The 20738-nt window shown below is 39.7% G+C and overlaps 1 protein-coding gene across 8 annotated transcripts; it reads right to left on the reverse strand.

The window, feature by feature from the left end:
* Nucleotides 1-7299: 7299 nt before the first annotated feature.
* Nucleotides 7300-18947, reverse strand: LOC125063295 (rab GTPase-activating protein 1-like). 8 transcript variants are annotated; one of them, XM_047669686.1, is made up of 25 exons: nt 18837-18947; nt 18467-18613; nt 17520-17729; nt 13847-13976; nt 13456-13699; nt 13187-13386; nt 12330-12511; nt 12129-12254; nt 11955-12053; nt 11724-11884; nt 11547-11649; nt 11306-11468; nt 10980-11070; nt 10760-10904; nt 10498-10686; nt 10298-10423; nt 10119-10229; nt 9908-10038; nt 9702-9823; nt 9519-9622; nt 9328-9438; nt 9059-9250; nt 8855-8948; nt 8739-8766; nt 8492-8607 (listed from the first exon to the last, which is right to left on the reverse strand). In XM_047669686.1, exons 1-24 carry the CDS (start codon nt 18930-18932, stop codon nt 8759-8761), a joined length of 3285 nt encoding a protein of 1094 aa, XP_047525642.1. In that variant the 5' UTR covers nt 18933-18947; the 3' UTR covers nt 8492-8607; nt 8739-8758. The 8 variants fall into 8 exon arrangements, with proteins under 8 accessions (XP_047525639.1, XP_047525638.1, XP_047525640.1 ...); XM_047669683.1 differs by lacking the exon at nt 8739-8766 and having other exon boundaries at nt 7300-8607; nt 13456-13642; XM_047669682.1 differs by lacking the exon at nt 8739-8766 and having other exon boundaries at nt 7300-8607.
* Between the last annotated feature and the right edge of the window lie 1791 nt (nt 18948-20738).

Here is a 20738-nt window from a genome sequence, read left to right on the forward strand (position 1 = left end):
GAATTATGCTCCGTAAACACGCTGTTATTGGCCACTTTGGCAAAAGGCCAAACTTCTCTGTCTTGTTCAAACTACGAAGCTTGTACCTGTCTTACAGTAGCACTTTTATTATTTGTGTATGTAGTTACGAAACTAGAATTTGTTATTATAATTGCGGTCATTGAATCGAATCGAATTGTAAATTAAATTAGGCTTATTTTTCATTCGTGTTATTAATACCCATTTACGTTAGCACGTCTTCAGTTAAAAAATATTCTTGATTCCTACACAATAGGTTTTTGTTTCTCACCATCCACGGTGGGTGGTGGTATAATTGTGTGCGGTGGTTTCACTCGATAAGTAATCTATCTGTGAATACTTGTACAGAGATGAAACAACAGATTCATCTCAATTAAAAACGGGCACCTACTAGTGATACCTGTGTTAGTGATTCAAAGAGATTGTGTGTACAATAAAATGTTACCGTCGTGGCGAGACTGAGCTTTCGAGTTTCTACATCAGTTTCTAGAGTTAATGACATTTTAATAACTTGCGGATGTTAAGATTATTCATGCTCTATCGTCCATTATGTGCTGTTGCACTTTACAAATATACCATTACATGTGTAAATAATTTTCTGTATTATATTTTTTATCGTACTGATATTGTAAAGATATCAATTAAATCTGTTTTACGTACCTACTAAATACATTCTAAAAGTAAGACATTTTTAAATAAGCAATTTCAACTTTCTGTTCCGATTTCAACCTTTTGTTTGCTTAACTCATATTTTATACTTCAGAGATTATGATAGTTGTGTGACGTCACATTATTGTTAAAAGAGAAATTGTTAAAATTTTGTAGTAATCGTTATCACAAAAGCATTTCAAATCAGTCCATACACGATTTAGTTCTTATGCAGCCTCAATGACCTCAATCAGCATCATCAGAAAGTGATTCTAATGTTATCGGTTACCAAATTTTGACCTCGACTTTTCGCTTTGACTAGCTTTATTGTTGTGCGTGCACAGCCTCGCACCTCATGATATAAAACAAAATATAAGTATTTATGCCGGTTGTTGTTCGAGTGAAAAGGTGTTCTAAATTAATTTGCATCGTTTTTTGCTACTGAATAGTAATCGAATACTCTTAAATTATCATAAGTGCATATTCATAAAAGAGATTGCGAGGCATTGTTGCTATGACAGCCGATCTTTCCCGCGTGTTTTCTTTACTTTTACCTCATATGTAATATATGGCGAGCACAACAATGGTGGCATTCTGCAAACAAAGCACTTTGTTCGTCAGCCGAGAGCTATCTCATTAGAGCAGCGAATAAACGAAGCTATTCAACATAAAATAGGGTGGCATTAAGTCATATAAATTTGAATATATAAAGCTAGCTTACTTTGTCGAATGATAGCTGTTATGTAAATAAAAAGGACTTAAAATTGTTTAGCGGAAAACGGCCAACGACTCACGGGCTCGGGAAACTCTTGATTATTGTTGACTGTAAGGCTGCTTTATATTATATCAATAACTGTCACTTAAATAAAATGTGTCTCCGTCACTATTTATAATTATAGGCATAGTAGCGAATAGCGATACCTTTAAATTGCAGTGTCTTATATTTTGTACTATAGTTTTATAGTTTCGGTTCATTCGAAAAACCCTTCTTACTGTTTCAACTTTAAAGTTGTGTACAAAATATATTAGGAAACAGACTCATCAGTCTTTACATAGCGCTTTAAAAAAGGAGAGTTACAAATACATTACTTAGACAGGTATTAGAGCTAGACGGCAGACGGTAGAAAAAGCTGAAATTCCACGGCATCTCGCTGTCAACCGCAAAGTGGGCTTAGTTAAAGAAAAAGTAAAACATACAACCAATTAGTGTACTTGATAACTGTCATAGTCCATACATCATATGAGAAGATACAAGAGAATTAGGTTGAATTGTTCTTGCTAGTCCTATCGAGAACTACATAAAAACTCTTAAAAAAGTAGTAGGAAACATTTTCTTCTTTTACCAAAGTAGAGAAATTAATTATATTAAGCTAAAATAAGGTTGTACAACTTTATATTCTAAATAACATAGAGGTGACGCTACCGTTACCGTTTGGAGAAAGTAGATCTTGCAGAATACGTAATACGTGTAAAGATTCGTACAAACAGAGTCTGCTATAAAATGAAAAATTATTCTATTATAGCAAAACTAGTTTTACGTTTCATATGTCTCCTGAACTAGGAGACGTCACGTCACAATTCTGTTTTACAGTTGAATTTTGTATTGTAGCTCAAATAGTATTTTTGAAATGTTCAATGATATCAATATAACGTGTTATATTTCATTAGGTACTGCTGTTGCATGCTTACACACGATTGACATACTATTTCCGTTTAACATATACCTAAAATAATCAAGTGTGAAAAATATTTTCTGCTTAATTGCTCTGAACATGTACCGATATGTTATCTCACATCGTGAGAGTGCAGGCGATACTTGCAGCTCATTGTTATTTATAAACATATTCTCATCATCGAAACATGAACGTCATTTTGTTACATTAAAAATCAGCAAGTAAGCCATTTTTACAGTTAATTTTTAGTATTCTCGAATATTAACTATTTTATATTCTTCGTGAACTCTCGTGAAGTCGTTTAGGTGAAACTTAATTTTAAAGTGTTTTTAAGATCTGAAGAACTGAACTTGTAAAAATGGCAATAACTTATGTAGTGGGCGTTGGTTCTCTTTAGTTCACGTTTTGCCGCATGGTGGCTGATTGACAGGAAATTAAACGCATTTTAATGCTAATATGTACTTTCTTCTAAATATCTATTAAAGCGAAATGTATGAAAATTTAAAATAAATAATTTTGCAAACAGACAGAAGTTGATATGCATCAAGATAGCTTGCTTTTGTTTGCTTTATCTGGCAGCTGTCATTGCACCGATAATATATTAAAATGGATTTCTTCTTATTTATTTCGGCTGTCCTCGATGCGATCATCGGATTAAAATAAGCTTTTGAGCTGATAAGAGCGACGCGTGACTTCAAATGAATATATGAAGAACATTTAGTTTCGTGACTAGCTCCTTTTGATTTGAATGAACTAATGAAATTATTCAGTTTAAGATTTAAGAAACTATTAATCCAAGTTTATCCAAAGAAAAAAAAAAATATTTTACCGACTCCAAAATATGGTTTGCAATTCGACATGTAGTTTTTGATTTCAAGGAAAATTTTAAAGGTTGAGGAACAGCAACTTTTACGTGATTTTCATTTCATTACCAATTATGTACAAAGTTATATCTAAACATCGGAATGTGTTCGACTAAACGGGAATAAAGAAAGCGAAACACGACTTTTTCACTTTTAAGATCTCCTCCGGCCAATATAAAGTTTCTCTACAAACATAGTGCTTATTCAAGATATTATTAGGTCAGGGTAGTGATCGATTTAGGTACTTATCTAATTCTAGGTTCCTGCGCCTACGCACACAGCTGAATTATTTATTGTAACTTTAATTCAGATGTTTTAAGTTATTGCTTATTCGTATTTCGGTTAAGTAGAATACAAGATAAATAACATAGCAAGTGGCGCCAGGCTACAATATAAAAAACCCAAAACAACTTTATCTACGTTTTTTTGCACTGATAAGGCTGACTCATCTATGATTATTATTTTCTATTTCTTAAAAGTCAGAAGCAACTTTAAACATTCTACTTATATAAAAATAAAAAAATCTAATCTAAGCTCTACTTACATAAGTTCCCGATAATTTATGCATTTTATGTAAATTATCATTAAATTGAATAGAAAACTATATAATATGATAGAGGCATGATAACATCCGCGTGATGGTCGATGTTCATATAACAGACAAATTTGCACAAACATTGCAGGAAGTGGTCACCGTTCACCAGCCATCATTACTCTCCGCTGACCGCATGACATTAGCGCTGCCACAGAAGACAATCTTCTAGGCTCTGCACGTACAAGAATCTTCTTGAATATGAAACAGCTGCGGTAGCGCATATTGAAAGTCACAATATAATATAATTAGATTAATTAAATAGAAATGAAAAATTATTAGGATAAATAAAATCTTACAATTTTACTTTCAATAAAACCTGGTGGTTGCTCAGTTATAATAAAAGAAAAACACTCTCAAAGTGCTGAAGCGATGTGTAATCGATATGCATTGTGATCAGATTCTGTTGAAAGACCATACTAATGTCTTCCGGGAAGTGTTGCGTAAAACAATACTGTAACGATGAAATTCATCTTTGCGAAGTAACCTTTCATTATATTACTTTCTAGTATTTAAGGTTTAAGTAGGCCTTTAAGTAAGTTAATGATATCTACTGCAGGTAAGCGTATTCCATCATGAAGCCTGTCCCAATGTTTATGATTAACGTGACATTTGTAATAGATCCGATCTACTTACCTCTTTGATCTATGTTATAATTATGAACGATTTGTTATGCGCGTGCGCACAGAACGTGATCGGAGAAATGTGCCTGAGAAATACTGTTACAATAATATTCACCAAACTTATTTAACAAATTGAAAACGGTGATGTATTTTATTATATTTTAGAATTCTAGAGAAATTAAAAATATTTAATATACGTACTTACTATAAAAAAAGATAATAAAATTTAACAGGCTCAATAAAGAAATTCTAAAATTTATTTGAATCTGATATAGGTTTTTTATTCTATTTTGTACATTGTTAACTATCAAGAAGAGGTCAATATCGCATAATCATATCCCGCCTTAGGTTATTTTTTAATAAACGACGACAAATGTAATTCTTTTATTGGACAGCTATTTAGACTTAGAAAATTACGTCCTTATTCATTAACGTGCACTTAAGTCTCAAATAGCATTTTTATCGTTTACATTCTCGTGTCGAGTTGCTATTCAAGATTTATAAGTAAGATCGTTAATCTGTTCAGGTTGTTACTTTTCTACATTTATTGAATTTAGTCACTATCTCAGGACTTACCGTAAAATAAACAAATCATTAACAGTATTTCGTAAATATAATTTAAAACAACTACTACACATTCGTGTGATGCCTCCTCACGAGATTCGAAGTGGGCATCCAGATGAATGGTCGTTGCTCCAATTCAAACAACTCAAAATATCAACAAATAGAAAACAAGTTTCAGACGTCTGCAGTTATTTGGAGATAATTGCTTATGGCGAAACAATAAAATTAAGATCAGAACGCCAAGAGGCGCCCATTCTCTTTCTGCTTGCGATTTATTTGTGGCATTCCCTAATTTATATTGCATGCTTCGATTTATTGGGCCTTTTACATTCGATTTAATGTAAAAAAAGCGACGTAGTCTCTTGTCGCTGGAAAGAACTATGAAATGTATTTTTTTAAATAATAGAATTTGGTGTTAATATTTTTTTGCAATGGTCGAAAACGTTATCTATAGTAATCAGCATATATAAAAAGAGATTCATTCAACAATGGTAATATAATGCCTCAGTCCTGTTACAAGTAATAATTATACTAATGAATAGTTGTCATTTGGACAGTGTAAGTTATTCAAACAACTTTCTTTAGCTGTCATAAAAGAGATTTTAAAGTAATTAACGTGACAAGTAACTGTTGTGTGAAACCTCCATTATGCCGGTGACACTTAAGTTTTCACCGGCGCATATCGTGCGAAAATCTTGTAATCATTGGTTACTCATTATTCATTCATTATTCAAACAGGGACGGAATTATACAGGCAATTAAAGATTTGCATCTTACGAGAAGACATACACTATTTATAAATGAAACACTTATACCAATTCCATAGCAACTCACTCCTGAGGATGTGCGTTTGAACTTTTAATCACGTGTGCCCTAATGGACCTACCTGGGTAATTAATACTAGGCGTCGACAGAAATTGAATAACTTACTATAAATAAAAATTAGATTTTGAAAGCTGAGGCTTGGCAAAGTCTTGTTTTTTTTAAATATAAATATATAAAAACCAACACCAATACATTTCTAAAATTTGTATTTCAGTATATTATAATAAAAAAATCTAAATTATATATAATAATGTACATTAAGCTAGCTAAAGTAACTCTCGCTACTTTAAAAACTTGCGTCAGGCCATTCTCGAATGAGTGAAGCATAATGGTGAATGAAGGTTTATGCAATATCCTGATCTATTAGCTATCTATTGTTCTTATATACTTATATAATACAAGATACCAATGGGTGCAAATAAGTCGTGCAGTGAAAACACAGCCATAATTCACACAGCAAATTAAGCTTTTTTTGTACTTTCCAACCGGTACGACTATGGCAAATGATAAATGACTACTTCGGACTATCCCATAGGTTGAAATCATTTCTTCGTTATTTGAATTGCGTAAGAAATTATTAGGTAATACTATAGCTTCAAGAAATCAGTAGCGAAGCCTTTGAAGAAAATTATAATTCTTTACAATACATTGACTTGTGCGAGCAAAATACGTAAACTTTTTACGGTAAGTGACTCGTGTTTTTATCTCGTTTCCGTTCACACGAGCGCCAGGCCGCAGCTGTGAGGGGTCGGCACTGTTACCATACACCTGTCTTCCTTTTCCCTTGACCTTTATAGGCTTTAGTTTTAAGTTATCGTTATTAGTATTAAGGGCACAAATGACTATAGTAACAAATACAAAATATCACCATGTATATAGCCACAAGATAACTTTTCAAAAGTGCTAATACATATATAAATTCTTTAGCAAAAAACGCGTATGTTAGGAAATTCACGTTCAGTTAATTAAAAGAAATTTAATTGTCTGACGTACTTATAATGGTGTAAATCAATGTGTGTACAACATGCTGTGATTTTGACAAGACGAGGTCACACTCGTAATTAGGTTTTTACATTTAATTAAAAAAAAATCTTTTTGTCTTTATAGCCGACCACTTCTTACTGTACCCGTATCATTTATAAATTTCATTTAATTAACTGAAATCGGCCTTAAATGCCCGTTTTTTTTTGCAAGAGTTAATATAATAATAACGCCGTCGACAATCACGATCATTCTAATCCCCAGACATAAATATCGAACAGCTGTTTATAACCATGAATTACGTCAAGGGCAAAACGAAATATAGTATTTTTCACGGATTGCGGAATTGATTGTAGTAGAAAAAATTGAATGCACCAGCGACATGAAGTCATTTCAAACATGGTAAATGTTATGAACTAAAACTAAAATATAGCTGCGTTAATAAATAAAATAAAAGCTAGGATGTCCTCGCAAGGAGCTGTTTTTTTTCAGGGTGTAAGTAAAAGAGAATATTCCTTGTAAATCATACATTTTCACAATAAGACGGAAACAAATCACTATTAATTATCTACAATCGACGATTTGACGGTCACAATAATCCAGCTATTTCGACGTGGAATGCTTTGTGACGGACGCCAGAAACATTTCTTTTTCGCTCGCATTAAAGAGCTTATTTAAAAAACTGTCGCATTTACATCAAACATAAGAAACATCGGTGAACACAATGATATTTTTCAATCGAATACTAGAATACAAATGCAAACTTAATGATTTTGAAATAATACTTAATATAAATTTTAACATTTCAATCGAGATCATCATATTTTGCGGTTCTCGAGTGACGAATACTGATAATCGTAAGCTTCCTAACTCAGATCTAACTTTAGTCGCACAATATTTCACAAAGATATGTACCATTTATCTTCATATATATATAAAGTTTCCGATGATTGAAGATATTAGCAATAAACGGTAATTAAGTTAGCGATAGTCGAACATTAATTAAAATACCATTCGATATGCATTCGAAACAAAAGGCACGATCGCCCCGAGCGTCGTTACGTGACTCGGTTATTGTCGAAATGTGGCACTCGCTCACCGTGCGCACGATTACGTCTTTGGGCCCATTTTTCAATTAATCAAAACGTTTACTTTGCATTAATTTTTGGACAGTATCGATTTATCGAGGTCACATAAATCGACACCAAACAAAAATACGCTAATATGTTAAAAAGAAAAATCGTGGGCCACTTCTAAAACTCTGTAAACCTCGGCGGCCGAACGATACACTCAATTATTCACAAGATACCTTTCTATTAACGGCTATTCGTAAGATACATGCGTAGAGTCTCTTCGACTAAAATTGTGATGACATTTAAACTATTATATACAGTGTGTTTGACTACGGCTATTCTCTTAACGTCACGGTGTCAGAAGACTCTAGAGATGCGTCGCGTTGACTAGTGGGGGGGTGACGAGTGGGGCACGGAGCGACGTCGATGCGCTCGAGGTCCCGCCTCGTCGGGGGATCCGTCAACCCAGCGACAGATTCCTGACGGTGGTCGCGTCGCAGCTCCGCCTGTTCGCCTCCCTCTCCCCCCCGGAGACGCCGGGCTCGACGAGCGAGGAGCGCCTCTCGGCGTTGGGGTCCCGCGTCCGGCGGACGACGTCCGGGCTGCGGGGCTCGGAGACGCGCCTCTCGCCGGGCCCCCGCGGGCCGGGGTGGGGCCGCCGGCGGACGGGCGGCGTCGGCTCGGAGCTCGAGTTCGGGAGGTACGTTTGGAAGGAGGGTCGGCTCTGAGCGGCCTCCACGATCGAACCTACGGGAGACGAGGCCGAGCATTAGATCGGGTCGAAGCCGGGACTCCACCGCGACGCGCCCTCTAGTCTACGTCCGATCGGACGACGACGGATCTACTTCCGAACTGAGAGCCGAGAACTACGTATTCACCTCCTCCTCGAAGCGTCGGCTCAATGACCTACAACGAGAGACGGCGATCAGACGGGTCCACGAGGAACGTCAACCGGAAGCGGACGGAGAACGCGAGAACTAGGAGCGAGCCTCACCGAGAGTGCGGACGAGCCAGGGCGCCACGGCCTGCTTCTGGTTCATCGCCGACTGCATCTCGTTGAGGGCGGAGTTCAGCCGGTGACTGAGTTCCTGCAACGATCGGGAAGCGGTTCGAGTAAACTCAAAAGGAGAGTAGGAGAAGTTCCACTTCGCGGGAACTGAAACTCGAATCGAGACATCGCATTCGAGGGAGGACCGACCTGATTGCTGCACTGCGCCTGCACGTGCGCCAGTTTGACCTGCGCCAGCTCCAGCTCCAGCTCCCGCACCCGCTGCTTCAGACGAGCTTCCGCCTCGCTCCAGGTCTTCTCCTCGCTCTCGCCCGCCCGGCGCTCCTCCTCGTCCCACTGAGCCAGCTTCAGGCCGCAGCCCACGCAGCTCTTGGTGCAGTCCTGTAGCGAAATAGATGCCGTAGAGAGGGAACCGAGCGAAGAGGGGCAGACTCCGGGCGCATCGGAGAGCGAAATACCTGCAGACGATGCAGCTGCCTGTCGAGCCTGCCGCAGATCTCTCGGTAGTCCCGGGCCACGGCCGAGTGGTGGCCCGACTCCTTCCGGGCTTCTTCCAACTTATTGCGACTCTGAAATTGTTCTCCCGAGCGGTTATAAAAGAGAAAAGCTAATAAAAAACTAGCAGCTAACGTGCGTCGGCCTCCGATACCTGCGCGAGTTGTTTCTCCAGAGTGTCTTTGTCCTGCTGCAGTTGCGCATTGATCACTTTCAGTCGCTCCAACTCCGCGTTGATCTTCTCCTCTTCGGCCGATTCTGAATAAAATACGTATTTTTATACTGAAGTTTGGTTTTAAAGACCCCGAACGAACACCGTGTCATAAATAAGGAATACCTTTGATGAACTTCTCGTACTCCAGCTGGTACTTGGGCAGCCTCTTGACCTTGATGCCGCAAGCCAGCTTCACGATCTGCCGAGAGGACTCTTCCGCCCGACACTTCTTCGGCAGAGTGACCCTGGAGGTGGGGCGCAGAGATTGTTCTCATTCGTCGAAATTGATGTCGATTAAGAGATTAATAAAATTTAATAATTTCAAATACCTAAAGTACTTGAGCACCCCCTCGAAGTCGTGCTGCATTAGATCCTTCTTGCAGCGGGTGAGCAGAGCTAGGGACACCTGGAACAGCGTGTCCACGCCCTGCAGCAGGAACACGTCCAGGATGTGGTACACCTGGGGGGAGAACACGGATCGTGATCGTCGGTGAGGCGCTTCGGGGGCGTCCGCGACGGGCGGCCACGGATGGGACTCACCAGAGGTAGAGGAAACCTGGCCGTGAACACCGTGAGGAACCACTGGGAGGCGAACATGTGAGGCTCCACTCCCAGCTCTCGGAAGTGGGCGCGAAGGTCGGACAGTTGCTCCTGAAATCAGAGCCCATGAACGATTTTCATTCCACTCTAAATCACAATTGCGTGATGAAATAACTCACCTCCATTAACCTATCGAGCTGATGCAGCCTCATGTACAGGGCTTCGAAGCCGTCTTTGTACAGCTCCCGCAGGCCGTACCCGTACATGAGACGAACCAACAGGCAAAAGGCCTGCTCCTCCGGCATCTAAACGAGTACAATTATGAGAACGTATAATCTAAGTTAATCGAGGAGTCCAGAAAGAAGCAGTGAACACTCACGTGCAGCAGCAACGTCGCGGCCAGAAAGCTCAGCCCCTGGCAGTAGCCCACCTCGTGGTCGTAGACCGCGTAGGCCCTGGCCATCCTCAGCAGCGAGTCTTGGCCCAGGCCGCCCGCCTCGCGGAAGAAGTCGTGCGCGGGGAAGGTTCGCGCTATGTCCCGCTGGATCACCGCTTCGAACGGACAATCCTGTCGAGAATCACTTCGCGATTGAGGAATCCGTATATCTACCGCGTCCGCGACGAGAGCCGAAGAGACGCACCTTGCTGATGAGCGTCCTGTAGGTCTCCATCAGCTTGTGGTTCTGGTCCACGTCCGCCAGACGCAGCCACACCTCTCCCCGAAGCGCCTCGGGCACGCCCGCCCGCACCAAGGGTCCCAGGGCTCGAGGCCGGGGCCCCGCCCAGCTGTAACGCATCACGCTCGACTCACAACCTTCGAGAATCCGCCGGGAGGCCTAATTTAATTTAATTCGCGCGTACCTTCTCAAAACTTGCGCCCAATTCTCCAGAACGTCCTCTCCGCAGTCCTTCGACACTTCGCCGGTTCCGCTCAGCAAGGGTTCGTCGCCGTCTGTGAGGAGGAGGAGTGAGTCAATGGAGACGATGAAGCATCACAGATTGCCATGTGCTCTTCAATTAAAATTTACTTTTTCGCTAACAGTTAGAAAATACTTGAATTTGTACCATCCGGTCTCTTTGAAGGACATATCTCACTAAACAATAACTTTTAGCATTCGCCTGGGCCCATAACCTGTCGAAACAAGAACGAGGTGCCACACAATGTCAAGAAAGAAGTTATTTTCGACCTGAGTCGGCCTCCGACGGCGAAGGCGGCGCGGGCGCAGCGGAGAGCGGCGACGGGAGGAGACTGGACAGGGAGAGGGGCAGGTTCAGCCTGGATCTGTCCAGCTCCCCGGAGGTGTCCACGCTGGCCACCTCGTACTGCAGCTGACCCAGGGAGTCCGCCGACTGCGGGTTTAAATACATGGCGTGAGCGGGAGTTAAAAATAACAAAGACTAAACGAATTAAAGATCACCGCGCGGTACCTCTCTCAGGTTGATGTAGAACTGCTGCACCAAGGGCCTTTTGGAGTAATACCAGAACCTCTCGGAGGGCGGGTACACCTTCACCGGAGTCTCTATGACCAATCTGCGAACACGACGATAGACACGTTTACGGCTCTCGCGAGGGGAAGCGGGGTGAGGGTCGGGCGGAAGACCTACCGAAGCGGATCCCTGATGCCGCGGATGACGAGGTCCAGCGCCATCGACATGAAGGCGGGAGCGCCGTCCCCGCCGGCGACGTTGAAGGCCGCGAGGGCCGACTCCCCGGCGTTCCACAGCGCGCACACCGAGCACCCCGAGCCGCCCGACGCGCCGCTCACCTGCCGTTTTACACATTGGGATGAGTCAAACCGGCGAGACCGTCGAGGTCGAGTCGAACTCCACCTTTACCATTTCGAGAAGCTGCATGTCCGAATGTTTGACGCTCCGTCCCGGCGCCAGAAGTATGCCGAAGCATCTCTCGATGAAGAGGCCTCCGGTGTACGACGGCTGCAAGGTTTTCATTTCACATGAAGCCGTAACTCTCGAACGAGAAATGAATAAGTAAAACAACGAAGCGGTTACCGTCATGTCGTCGGAGTCCGTCGGCACGTTGTTCGTGACCTGCTTGACGTTGATGGTGACCTGCTTGTCGATGCCTCCTCGCAGCTTGTACCCGAGGCGCTCCTTCGGGACGTGGCTGAACGAGCCCTGCAACACGGCGACGCGACGCGGATCATAATAAGTCTCTCGATTCGCTTCGTTTTTCTTCACCGAGCGACGTACCTTGGCATCGGTCTCCTTGATGTCCACGGAGCACTCGAGCACGTGCATGAGCTGCATGGGCGGAGCGGCCGGGCCCGAGCCCTCGGTCAGGGATCCGGTCATGGAAGGAGCGGCGCTCGAATCGCCGATCAGAGAAGACGCCATGGAGCGCGGTATCCTCTCGAAGGCTTTGGCGAAACAACCTAAACAGGGAGAGACGTCATCTTACGTCCTACTACATCTCTAGAACTCTTTGTGATTTCCTTCTCGAAATGAATTTTCAGAGTCGCATCTAATCGTAAAAAACATTAAGCATAAAATGTGGGCGGATAACTATAAAATAAATTCATGCCCACATATTCTGGAAAAATTCTTCTTTTAGGCACACATTAATTATATTCGGTTAGAAGGATCCGCGACGAAACTAACGAGAATAATTTATCGCATTTCACTATAATTAAACAATTAAACAAGTTTTCATACGATTTCACGATTGGCGCTCGACCGACGTCGGTCAACCGAATGGAGAACAAACAAATCCGAACGTTTAGATAAGCCGTATCACGGCACAGTTTCGTGTTACATCGAAGCGATTAATCAAAACCTCTTCAGTCTGACACCAAAAATATACTGCACTGGTTACTGTATTTTAGAAATTGCAACGTTTACGAAAACGCAGTATTTAAATAAAGTAGAAAAATTGCGATCGCGTCGTTTGAAACGACGAAGTCAACTGACTCAAATTGCCGACTTTATTGCGACGAAATTGGGTCGCTTTTCGAACATGTCGCGATTTGCCGGGTCAAATGTCAAAGATGAAATTATATTTTACCTAAATCAAACACGTATCGACAAATATTTGGAAGCTTTTCACTCACTCGACACCTGGCTGACGGCTTCGGCGATGTGGCACCTGAAGACGTGGCACCTGTAGACGGCCGACTCCTTGGTCTCTCCGTGGGACCAGGTGAAGGCGAAGCACGAGGCGACGGGAGAGCCCACCGCGCCTCGGGCGTAGAAGGAAATGCGGTTCACCGCGTAGCGGGCCATCACGCCGTTGCTCTCCGCTTGGTAGAGGCTGCGGGAGGTTCGGAGCTGTACTGTCTGCGCATCGAATTAATTCTCCGGCGACGCACGCGACACTCACACGACGAGTCCCTGCGAGCAGACCGGAACGGATATGGAGACCGCGATCCCGTCTCTGTTCTCGGGCATCGAGCTCAACTCCTTCATGATCCTCTGTATGTCCGTCTCCGACTTGGGGTCCGCGATGTTCTGAGCCCCGAGGTAGCTGACGCCGCAGAACACCGTGCACTCCTGGTCCACGTCCGACACTGGGGACAACGGCACCGTACTCGCGAATGCAGTCTCATCGATATCGCGCATTTGTTCTAAGTAAATTGTAAAAAAAATTAAAATTCTCGTGAAGCGTTTGCAACTGTATAACGAGCAAAGAAGTTATAAAAAATATGTTTTCTCCATTCGTCCAAAGTTGTCTCTCGTTCGCCGAGACCCACTCGGGCAGACCGTAATTTTACCTTCGTCGTCACTCTCCGTGGGTTTGGTGGGATCCTGCTTCTCCGTGGGAGACGGAATGCTGGCGTCCCCGACGCTGGTCCCCTCCATCACTTCGTAGAACTTTGAGCCGCCCACGTGCCTGCAAGCGTCCTGCAGACGGAATTCAATTATTTAATAATAACATAGCAGCAGCAATATTTATACAAATTTTAATCGTGAGGAATCCGGAGAAGACTTTTTATATTTATTTATTTATTATTATTTTATTTATTTATTCAATCGAATCGAGTACCACAAATGAAAATTCCGAAAATCGTCTATGTCCAAGCGTCATTTTATTTGCTTTTCAAGCTGTGAATATTAAAAAATTACACAACAGGGCCCATTGCTTCAACACTAAACAACGCAAGGATGGAGTGAATCACTCGAGCATCAGCCATTATCGCATTAGCTGTGCGAGTGATAATATCCTAATTTTAGAAAAGTGACAGAACTTTTTATCACTTGCATATCTTCTGCTTCAGTAAAGATCTCCCAAACATACATCCGAAAAATCTACATATTTTTATAGTTTAGCCATATTAGTGATCTTCACCTAACTTTTTATCGTACCGTCGGATAAAGTTTAAGTAATTAGGAAGAAACTCTGAAAGCCTTAGTAATTATTCTTCTAAGGTAACAACGAAAAAATGAACAAATTTTTCATCAAATTAAAAAGTAAAATCATACCATTATTTATATAAATAACGTGTACCTTTATTTAGTTGTGAAATAACGTAAACGTAAGTCAGCCAGGCGATACATTACACAGCGTTTTATCGTAAAGGAGCATTCCTCAGAATCCTGCGATCCCGACTTTGCTTAAATAGATGTTAAAAGAGGGTGCTAATTTACCTTGATTACGACCTTGGCGTACATTGTGAATAAGCATTCCTCGCCCAATCGTTAGCACCGCCCAGCACCAATATCACGAGCCACTTGATTTATCACCATTCTGCCACTGAATCATCGCGCATTACGAATTGGCTTTATTGGACATTATAGACCACTAAACATGTGCCATATATCATTCCAACAACCGAATAGCTTAGGTAATTAAAAGTAAAACACTTCAGGTCTCAGTCCTTTCAATACATCTACTAATCGTACGTATTGAGCTATCTTGACGACGTTAACAGTTTAGAACCATAAAACACAGTAATCAACAAGATAAAAGCGAAACCAAAATAACCACTTTGAACAGATAACACGATATCAAAAACTTAAATATAGAATACTAATTGAAACACCAACATTTTCCCTTTCACTTGGGATTCACCGCGACACATTTAATCCGTTACCCTATAGCTTTTTCCTCTATCGCGCTTGTCGTTGAAAAACATTGGAATTGAATTTCACTTAGTATTTCCTTTGGAACGACAAACTTTAGCTGCTCCTCTCTTATGTTTTTCTAAATGAACTAAGAGTTCACCCGTAATTGTCTCGATGTGCGTACCGACATGTGTCGCTCGTACGAATGCCAAGCAAACAATGGACAGCCCGAGCCAAAACAAGGTAGTTTGTCGTTATTAGTTAACATGAAATGCCTGAGCTACAGATGTCTGGCAATTGATTTATGTCTTTTCTGTTATCGCAACAATTGATCAGGGCAATAGGTATTGGATGAGTTTCATTTTACTTATTTCTTTACATTTTTTTATAGAACAGGGGACAAACGGGCAGGAGGCTCACCTGATGTTAAGTGATACCTCCGCCCATGGACATTCTCAATGCCAAAGGGCTCGCGAGTGCGTTGCCGGCCTTTTAAGAATTGGTACGCTCTTTTCTTGAAGGATACTAAGTCGAATTGGTTCGGAAATACCCCAGTGGGCAGCTGGTTTCACATAGTGGTGATGCGCGGCAAACACTGCCTCGAAAAACGCTCAGTTGTGGAACGGCGGACGTCGAGGTGATACGGGTGGAATTTCGTATTCTGCCTCGACGTCCGATGATGAAACTCAGCTGCAGATATTAATCCGAACAACTCCTCTGAACACTCTCCATGGTAAATGCGGTAGAAGATGCAGAGTGACCCCACATCTCGCAACGCCACGCCAAAGGATCAAGCCGCTCGGAGAGGGATTGCTCGACATTTATCTTGTCTTGCCTTACTCAAAACCGTAGCCGTTGTGCGGAATTAAATACATCTGCATCTATTTCACAGATCGGTTGATTGTTTTGAAAAATCACTTGCGGTCCGATTACGCATTGTCCCATACAGTACTGAAAAGTCACAAGACCTAAGATTCCCTGTTTTTTAACCTTTATCACTGTTGCAGTACCGTGACACGATAACCTAGTGACCTATTACAGAAACCACGACTCGCGTCTTCTCTACATCAAGTAATTCTACAAAAACAAATCAATTCCATGTTCACGTAATTGCTACCGCGTATTAAAAGCTTAAACTAAACTGTTTATTACTAAACCGCTTCGCTGGTCGTTAAATATATCAAATAATAGATTTAACAGAATATAGACCGGTTCGACGTTGCTAACTAGTTTTAAAAGTAAGATGCAACGAGCTAGAGAAGGCTGAACAAAATACATTTTTATATATCTCACGGATTACTCTCTCTCTGCTTTCTTAAACACAGATTGTCGATAAGTAGTTCAAAAAATATGTTATATCAGTACATAATATATTAATCCAGTATCACTATGTTATTGTTTCCTTGATCCCCAATGCGTTATGTTAGACTTACGGACATGTATAAATAGTTCAAACGACTTCTCTGAATTTCAGTTTTTGCCCACAAAACTCTTTTAACACTGAACACAGAAGAAGGTTCCAGGCCAACCAACTAAAATCTACCCATTTTGTAAACAATGTTTAACCCGTAGCATGTATTACGTACATTCAACTGCTCTGAAAAAGTAATTCTGAAATTGTATAGGTGGCTCTCGGTAATGAGTTTAGTGGTTTTTATAGCCTTACAAATGTTATTCTAAATTGGTTAGTTTTATTTAGCATGACCTTGCCCAGTAATTGCTAATTACGCACGCCGTAGATTCTAAATATTTCAGACTAGAAAATATTGCAAAAGTTAAATATAATAAAAAAAATTTAAAAATCAATCACTGGCGCTAAAACTTCTTTAGGTCTGGGCATCAGATTTCTGAAACGGTTTCACGATCATTTGTCTATATAATAGGTAAGTAGATGATCAGCGTCTTGTGCCTGACACACGCCGTCGACTTTTTGGGTCTAAGGCAAGCCAGTTTCCTAAGGATGTTTTCCTTCACCGATCGAGCGAATGTTAAATGCAAACATAGACAGAAATTCCATTGGTGCACATCCGGGGATTAAGAGTTACACAGTTAATATTAGTATTATCATAGATGCAGAGTATATATATATATATTATATATTTCAGAGTAAATCTTGACTTTAAAAAAAGGAAATATTAAAAAAAAAAAAAAAACCAGCAACAATATATGAGAAATATTTTCATAGCATCATTGTAAAATAGTTCACTTACGGGACAAGTATTATTATATCACAATTAGGGTTTTAACGGTGCTTAGTGAATAGTGCTTAATGGATTTGATGAATTCAGAAATGAATAAGCAAAATTTCTGAATCTCAAATCTGAACATTGTAAGCACCATTTCAGTGTGTACTGAAATTAGAAAGATAGTATAACTGCTAACCTGATCTTTGGCAGAAGTGTGTGCAGATGATCCTTTCACATCAGCCATTTTGCTTTCACTATCACTCTCTACTTCGTATATTACTGTATACAGGTCAAGCCCCTCGGGAACGTTTGATTCAATATTTGCTTCTGGTCTTATAGTTAACTCTTGATTAATCAACTGACTGCAACTCACTCTTAGAGATCCTTGTAATGACTCTGAAATAGCCTGAAAACATATATTTCACAATTATTTTTACAGCAAGAACAGTCAAACTAGTTGTTAGAAAATTAATATATTGGGTATATATAATAAACAATAAACAAGAGCAAAGTACATAAAAAGGAGATCAACAGTGGTAATAATCATAGGCAATTAAAGAGGTAAAAATTGCCAAACATGTCGCAATCATGCTAACCCTAATGTAGAATTTAATAAATAATACATTAAACATATATTTTTTTCATTGTAAATACCTATTACGTAATTAGGTAAATCTTTTAAAAAGTTCTTTAGAATCTATTAAACATTATGTTATAACTGTTAATTTGTTTAGATTAATCTTGCCAATTTATAAATTAACAACCTGCATAAAATTTATGAAAACTAAATACCAAAATCTAAATTAGTTTGCGCTCCTAAATACTATTTTAGATTTATAAAGTTTTAAAGATTAAAATGTGGTATCTGGGTGAAATTATTTAATTATTTATTTACAATAATATGCCTTATGATATAAATATAAATTAATAGACAAAAGGTAACATTCTTTATGATGATAATTTTAAGATGATAATTTAAAGTAATTAAATTTAAAATTATAAATACTGTGTACAAAATATGTCATTAGATGTCACATAATTAGAATTAAGAATAAATTAGTACTAAATATTAATGTCGTTTAATTTGTATGATAACTTGTTTACTATTTTTTTTGAACATTTATAAAATATGCGAGAACTTACGTCGCTCAATATGTCCTCCAAATCACAACAAACATTACTTGTTAAGACAGGTGTTGGACTAGGTGTTCGCGATCGATCGGAGAAGAAGTCAATTTCTACCGGGTCCAAAACCTCATTAGTGTGACTACTAAACTCCATTACTATTTGCTAAAAACACCAAATTACACACTAAGTTAATTTACACAAGTCTTGAACTCTTCTGCATAACAGCAATATACTTTTTCAATAGATCGGAGGCACACGATATAAGATTTATGGTCTTACCCATGAATAAAATTACGTTCCCTTGAGAGAACAAAACATTGTTTACCAAATTTAAACAACTTAAATGTGACGAAAATAAAATATTTTTTTAGTAATTTACATTTACCACTTTTAGAAAACTAATGCGGCCCCGCACTCCGCAGCTCATGGCATTTATCTTCTTTTTTTTTTTTCCTTTATGGCTCTGGCACGGCTTGTGCATTAGGCATTATCTTAGTATTTTTGCATAGAGTATAAGTAATGGTATAGAGTATAGAAACAATGCTCCTAAATATTATATCTTAGTTGAACTAAACTACACTCGCGAGCAAACAAATCGACTCAAGCCGCAAGCGCTACCTTTGCATTCAAAGATTGTTTTAAGTGAAAGTATACAACATTTTAATAAAAATGATATGTCATTTGAAAGCTAAAAACTTCAGCTTTTATGAGATGTCATTATTAATATCCATGTATACTTTTTTACTATTGGTGTCTGAACTTAAATGGGGGAAAAATGGGATTTTGGGTAAAGGAGTTATGTTCAGAATTGACAAATAAAAAACGTTTTTTTTTTCTTAAACAGTATAACATTTATTAGTTCACTATTTGGTATTGCCCCCCTAGCCCTAATTACAGCCCGTATTTGGTTCTTCATCGACCTTATTAATTTTTTGACGGTATCTTGAGGAATACCTTCCCACTCCTCTAACAAAGCTACCTTCAATTCTTCAAGGCTCGAATGGGCTGGATTTCTTGCTAGTACCCTTATATAATATAAACATTAAACATATTTTGCCTTTTTGCACTAACCAATATATTTCACTGACTTATCAATCTCCAGTAACACAATTGAATCCACGGTCAGCCATTATTGCATCTTTTTCATCACTAACAGATAACAGGGAACTTCTTTCAGTTATTTGATGGTCACCGGTAGAGGCTGCATATCCATCTGAATAAAACAATACGAGATGAACTGAACAAATGCCACCAGATGTAGCGCCCACCATTAATTTTATAGTGTTGTGGTATTTGTAGCTACTAAATGTTGTTTGTTGCGCTGCAGGGTTTTCTGACTTTGATAGGGGTATTTCTGTACCATCTATTATCACTCTGGTACCTGGATCTGTCTGAATCTGTCTTATAATAATCAACCAGTGAGCGACTAGGCCAAATATCTATTCCTTCCATAATTCATAAACAAAATTTACCCATGTAACAAATATATTCCCAACAGCAGCAGTACTAATGCCAAAAAAATTTACCATCTCAAAATCAGGTTTATTTCTTCTTAATTTAACTAACACCAAAATAAATTGATCCATTCCACTGATGTTAATGACTTGGCTGCCCCTATAATTATATTATTACGATAATTTCTGTGGTAGTGGGTTCTTCCATGCGAAAATAGTTGGGATTGCTGTCTTTTTTAAATATCTATGAACTTGAGGTAAACCTAAAATTAATGCCTAATAATTAGTACTTCTTACATACCTTAGTACCTATACCATATATGTACATCATAATTTAAAAGTAGTTTATGCAAACCTGTAGAGGAGCTTACACCTTTCTAATCGGATTCAATAAAATTTTCCGCTTCCGAACATAGCCTCGAAGAGTTTATAGCTTTGAAATTACGTCTTTTTAGAGATTTTTCCCAGTCATCTTATGCGTAAATCCTAAGGAAAACTGTGATCGCCATTGTTATTACAACCGATTGCTGCACAGCGAGGTATTTTTGGAGAAAATAAATGTTATCTTGTGTTATAATAATAAAGTAGGGGATATGACGTATGTTTGCATTTGTTATGGGTCAAGCGATACCAGCGCTACTAGTGGCAAAGTTTGGCAGTTTTCTCCTCCATTATGCAGTTTTCTTAACTTATGTACATCGCGGTAGCCCTCCATGGAATCATCAATCCCAGTTTGTGTGTGTAGGTTGACAGTAATTGACAACTTGAAAGTCACTCTGTCATATGTAGAATTATAAATTGTCTATGTCCATATACTTATTTATGACTTTCAG

The sequence above is a fragment of the Pieris napi genome, chromosome 3 (assembly GCF_905475465.1).
Source record: "Pieris napi chromosome 3, ilPieNapi1.2, whole genome shotgun sequence".
Taxonomy (NCBI): domain Eukaryota; kingdom Metazoa; phylum Arthropoda; class Insecta; order Lepidoptera; family Pieridae; genus Pieris; species Pieris napi.

Excerpts from the sequence above, each read along its gene's own strand:
- LOC125063295 (XM_047669682.1), bottom strand. The coding sequence starts at position 18,932 with ATGCACAAGCCGTGCCAGAGCCATAAAGGAAAAAAAAAAAAGAAGATA. Across the intron at positions 9,824-9,907 it reads GGGGTGCTCAAGTACTTTAG|GGTCACTCTGCCGAAGAAGT; the intron begins GTATTTGAAATT and ends CCCCACCTCCAG. Across the intron at positions 9,439-9,518 it reads TGGAGAAACAACTCGCGCAG|AGTCGCAATAAGTTGGAAGA; the intron begins GTATCGGAGGCC and ends GAACAATTTCAG.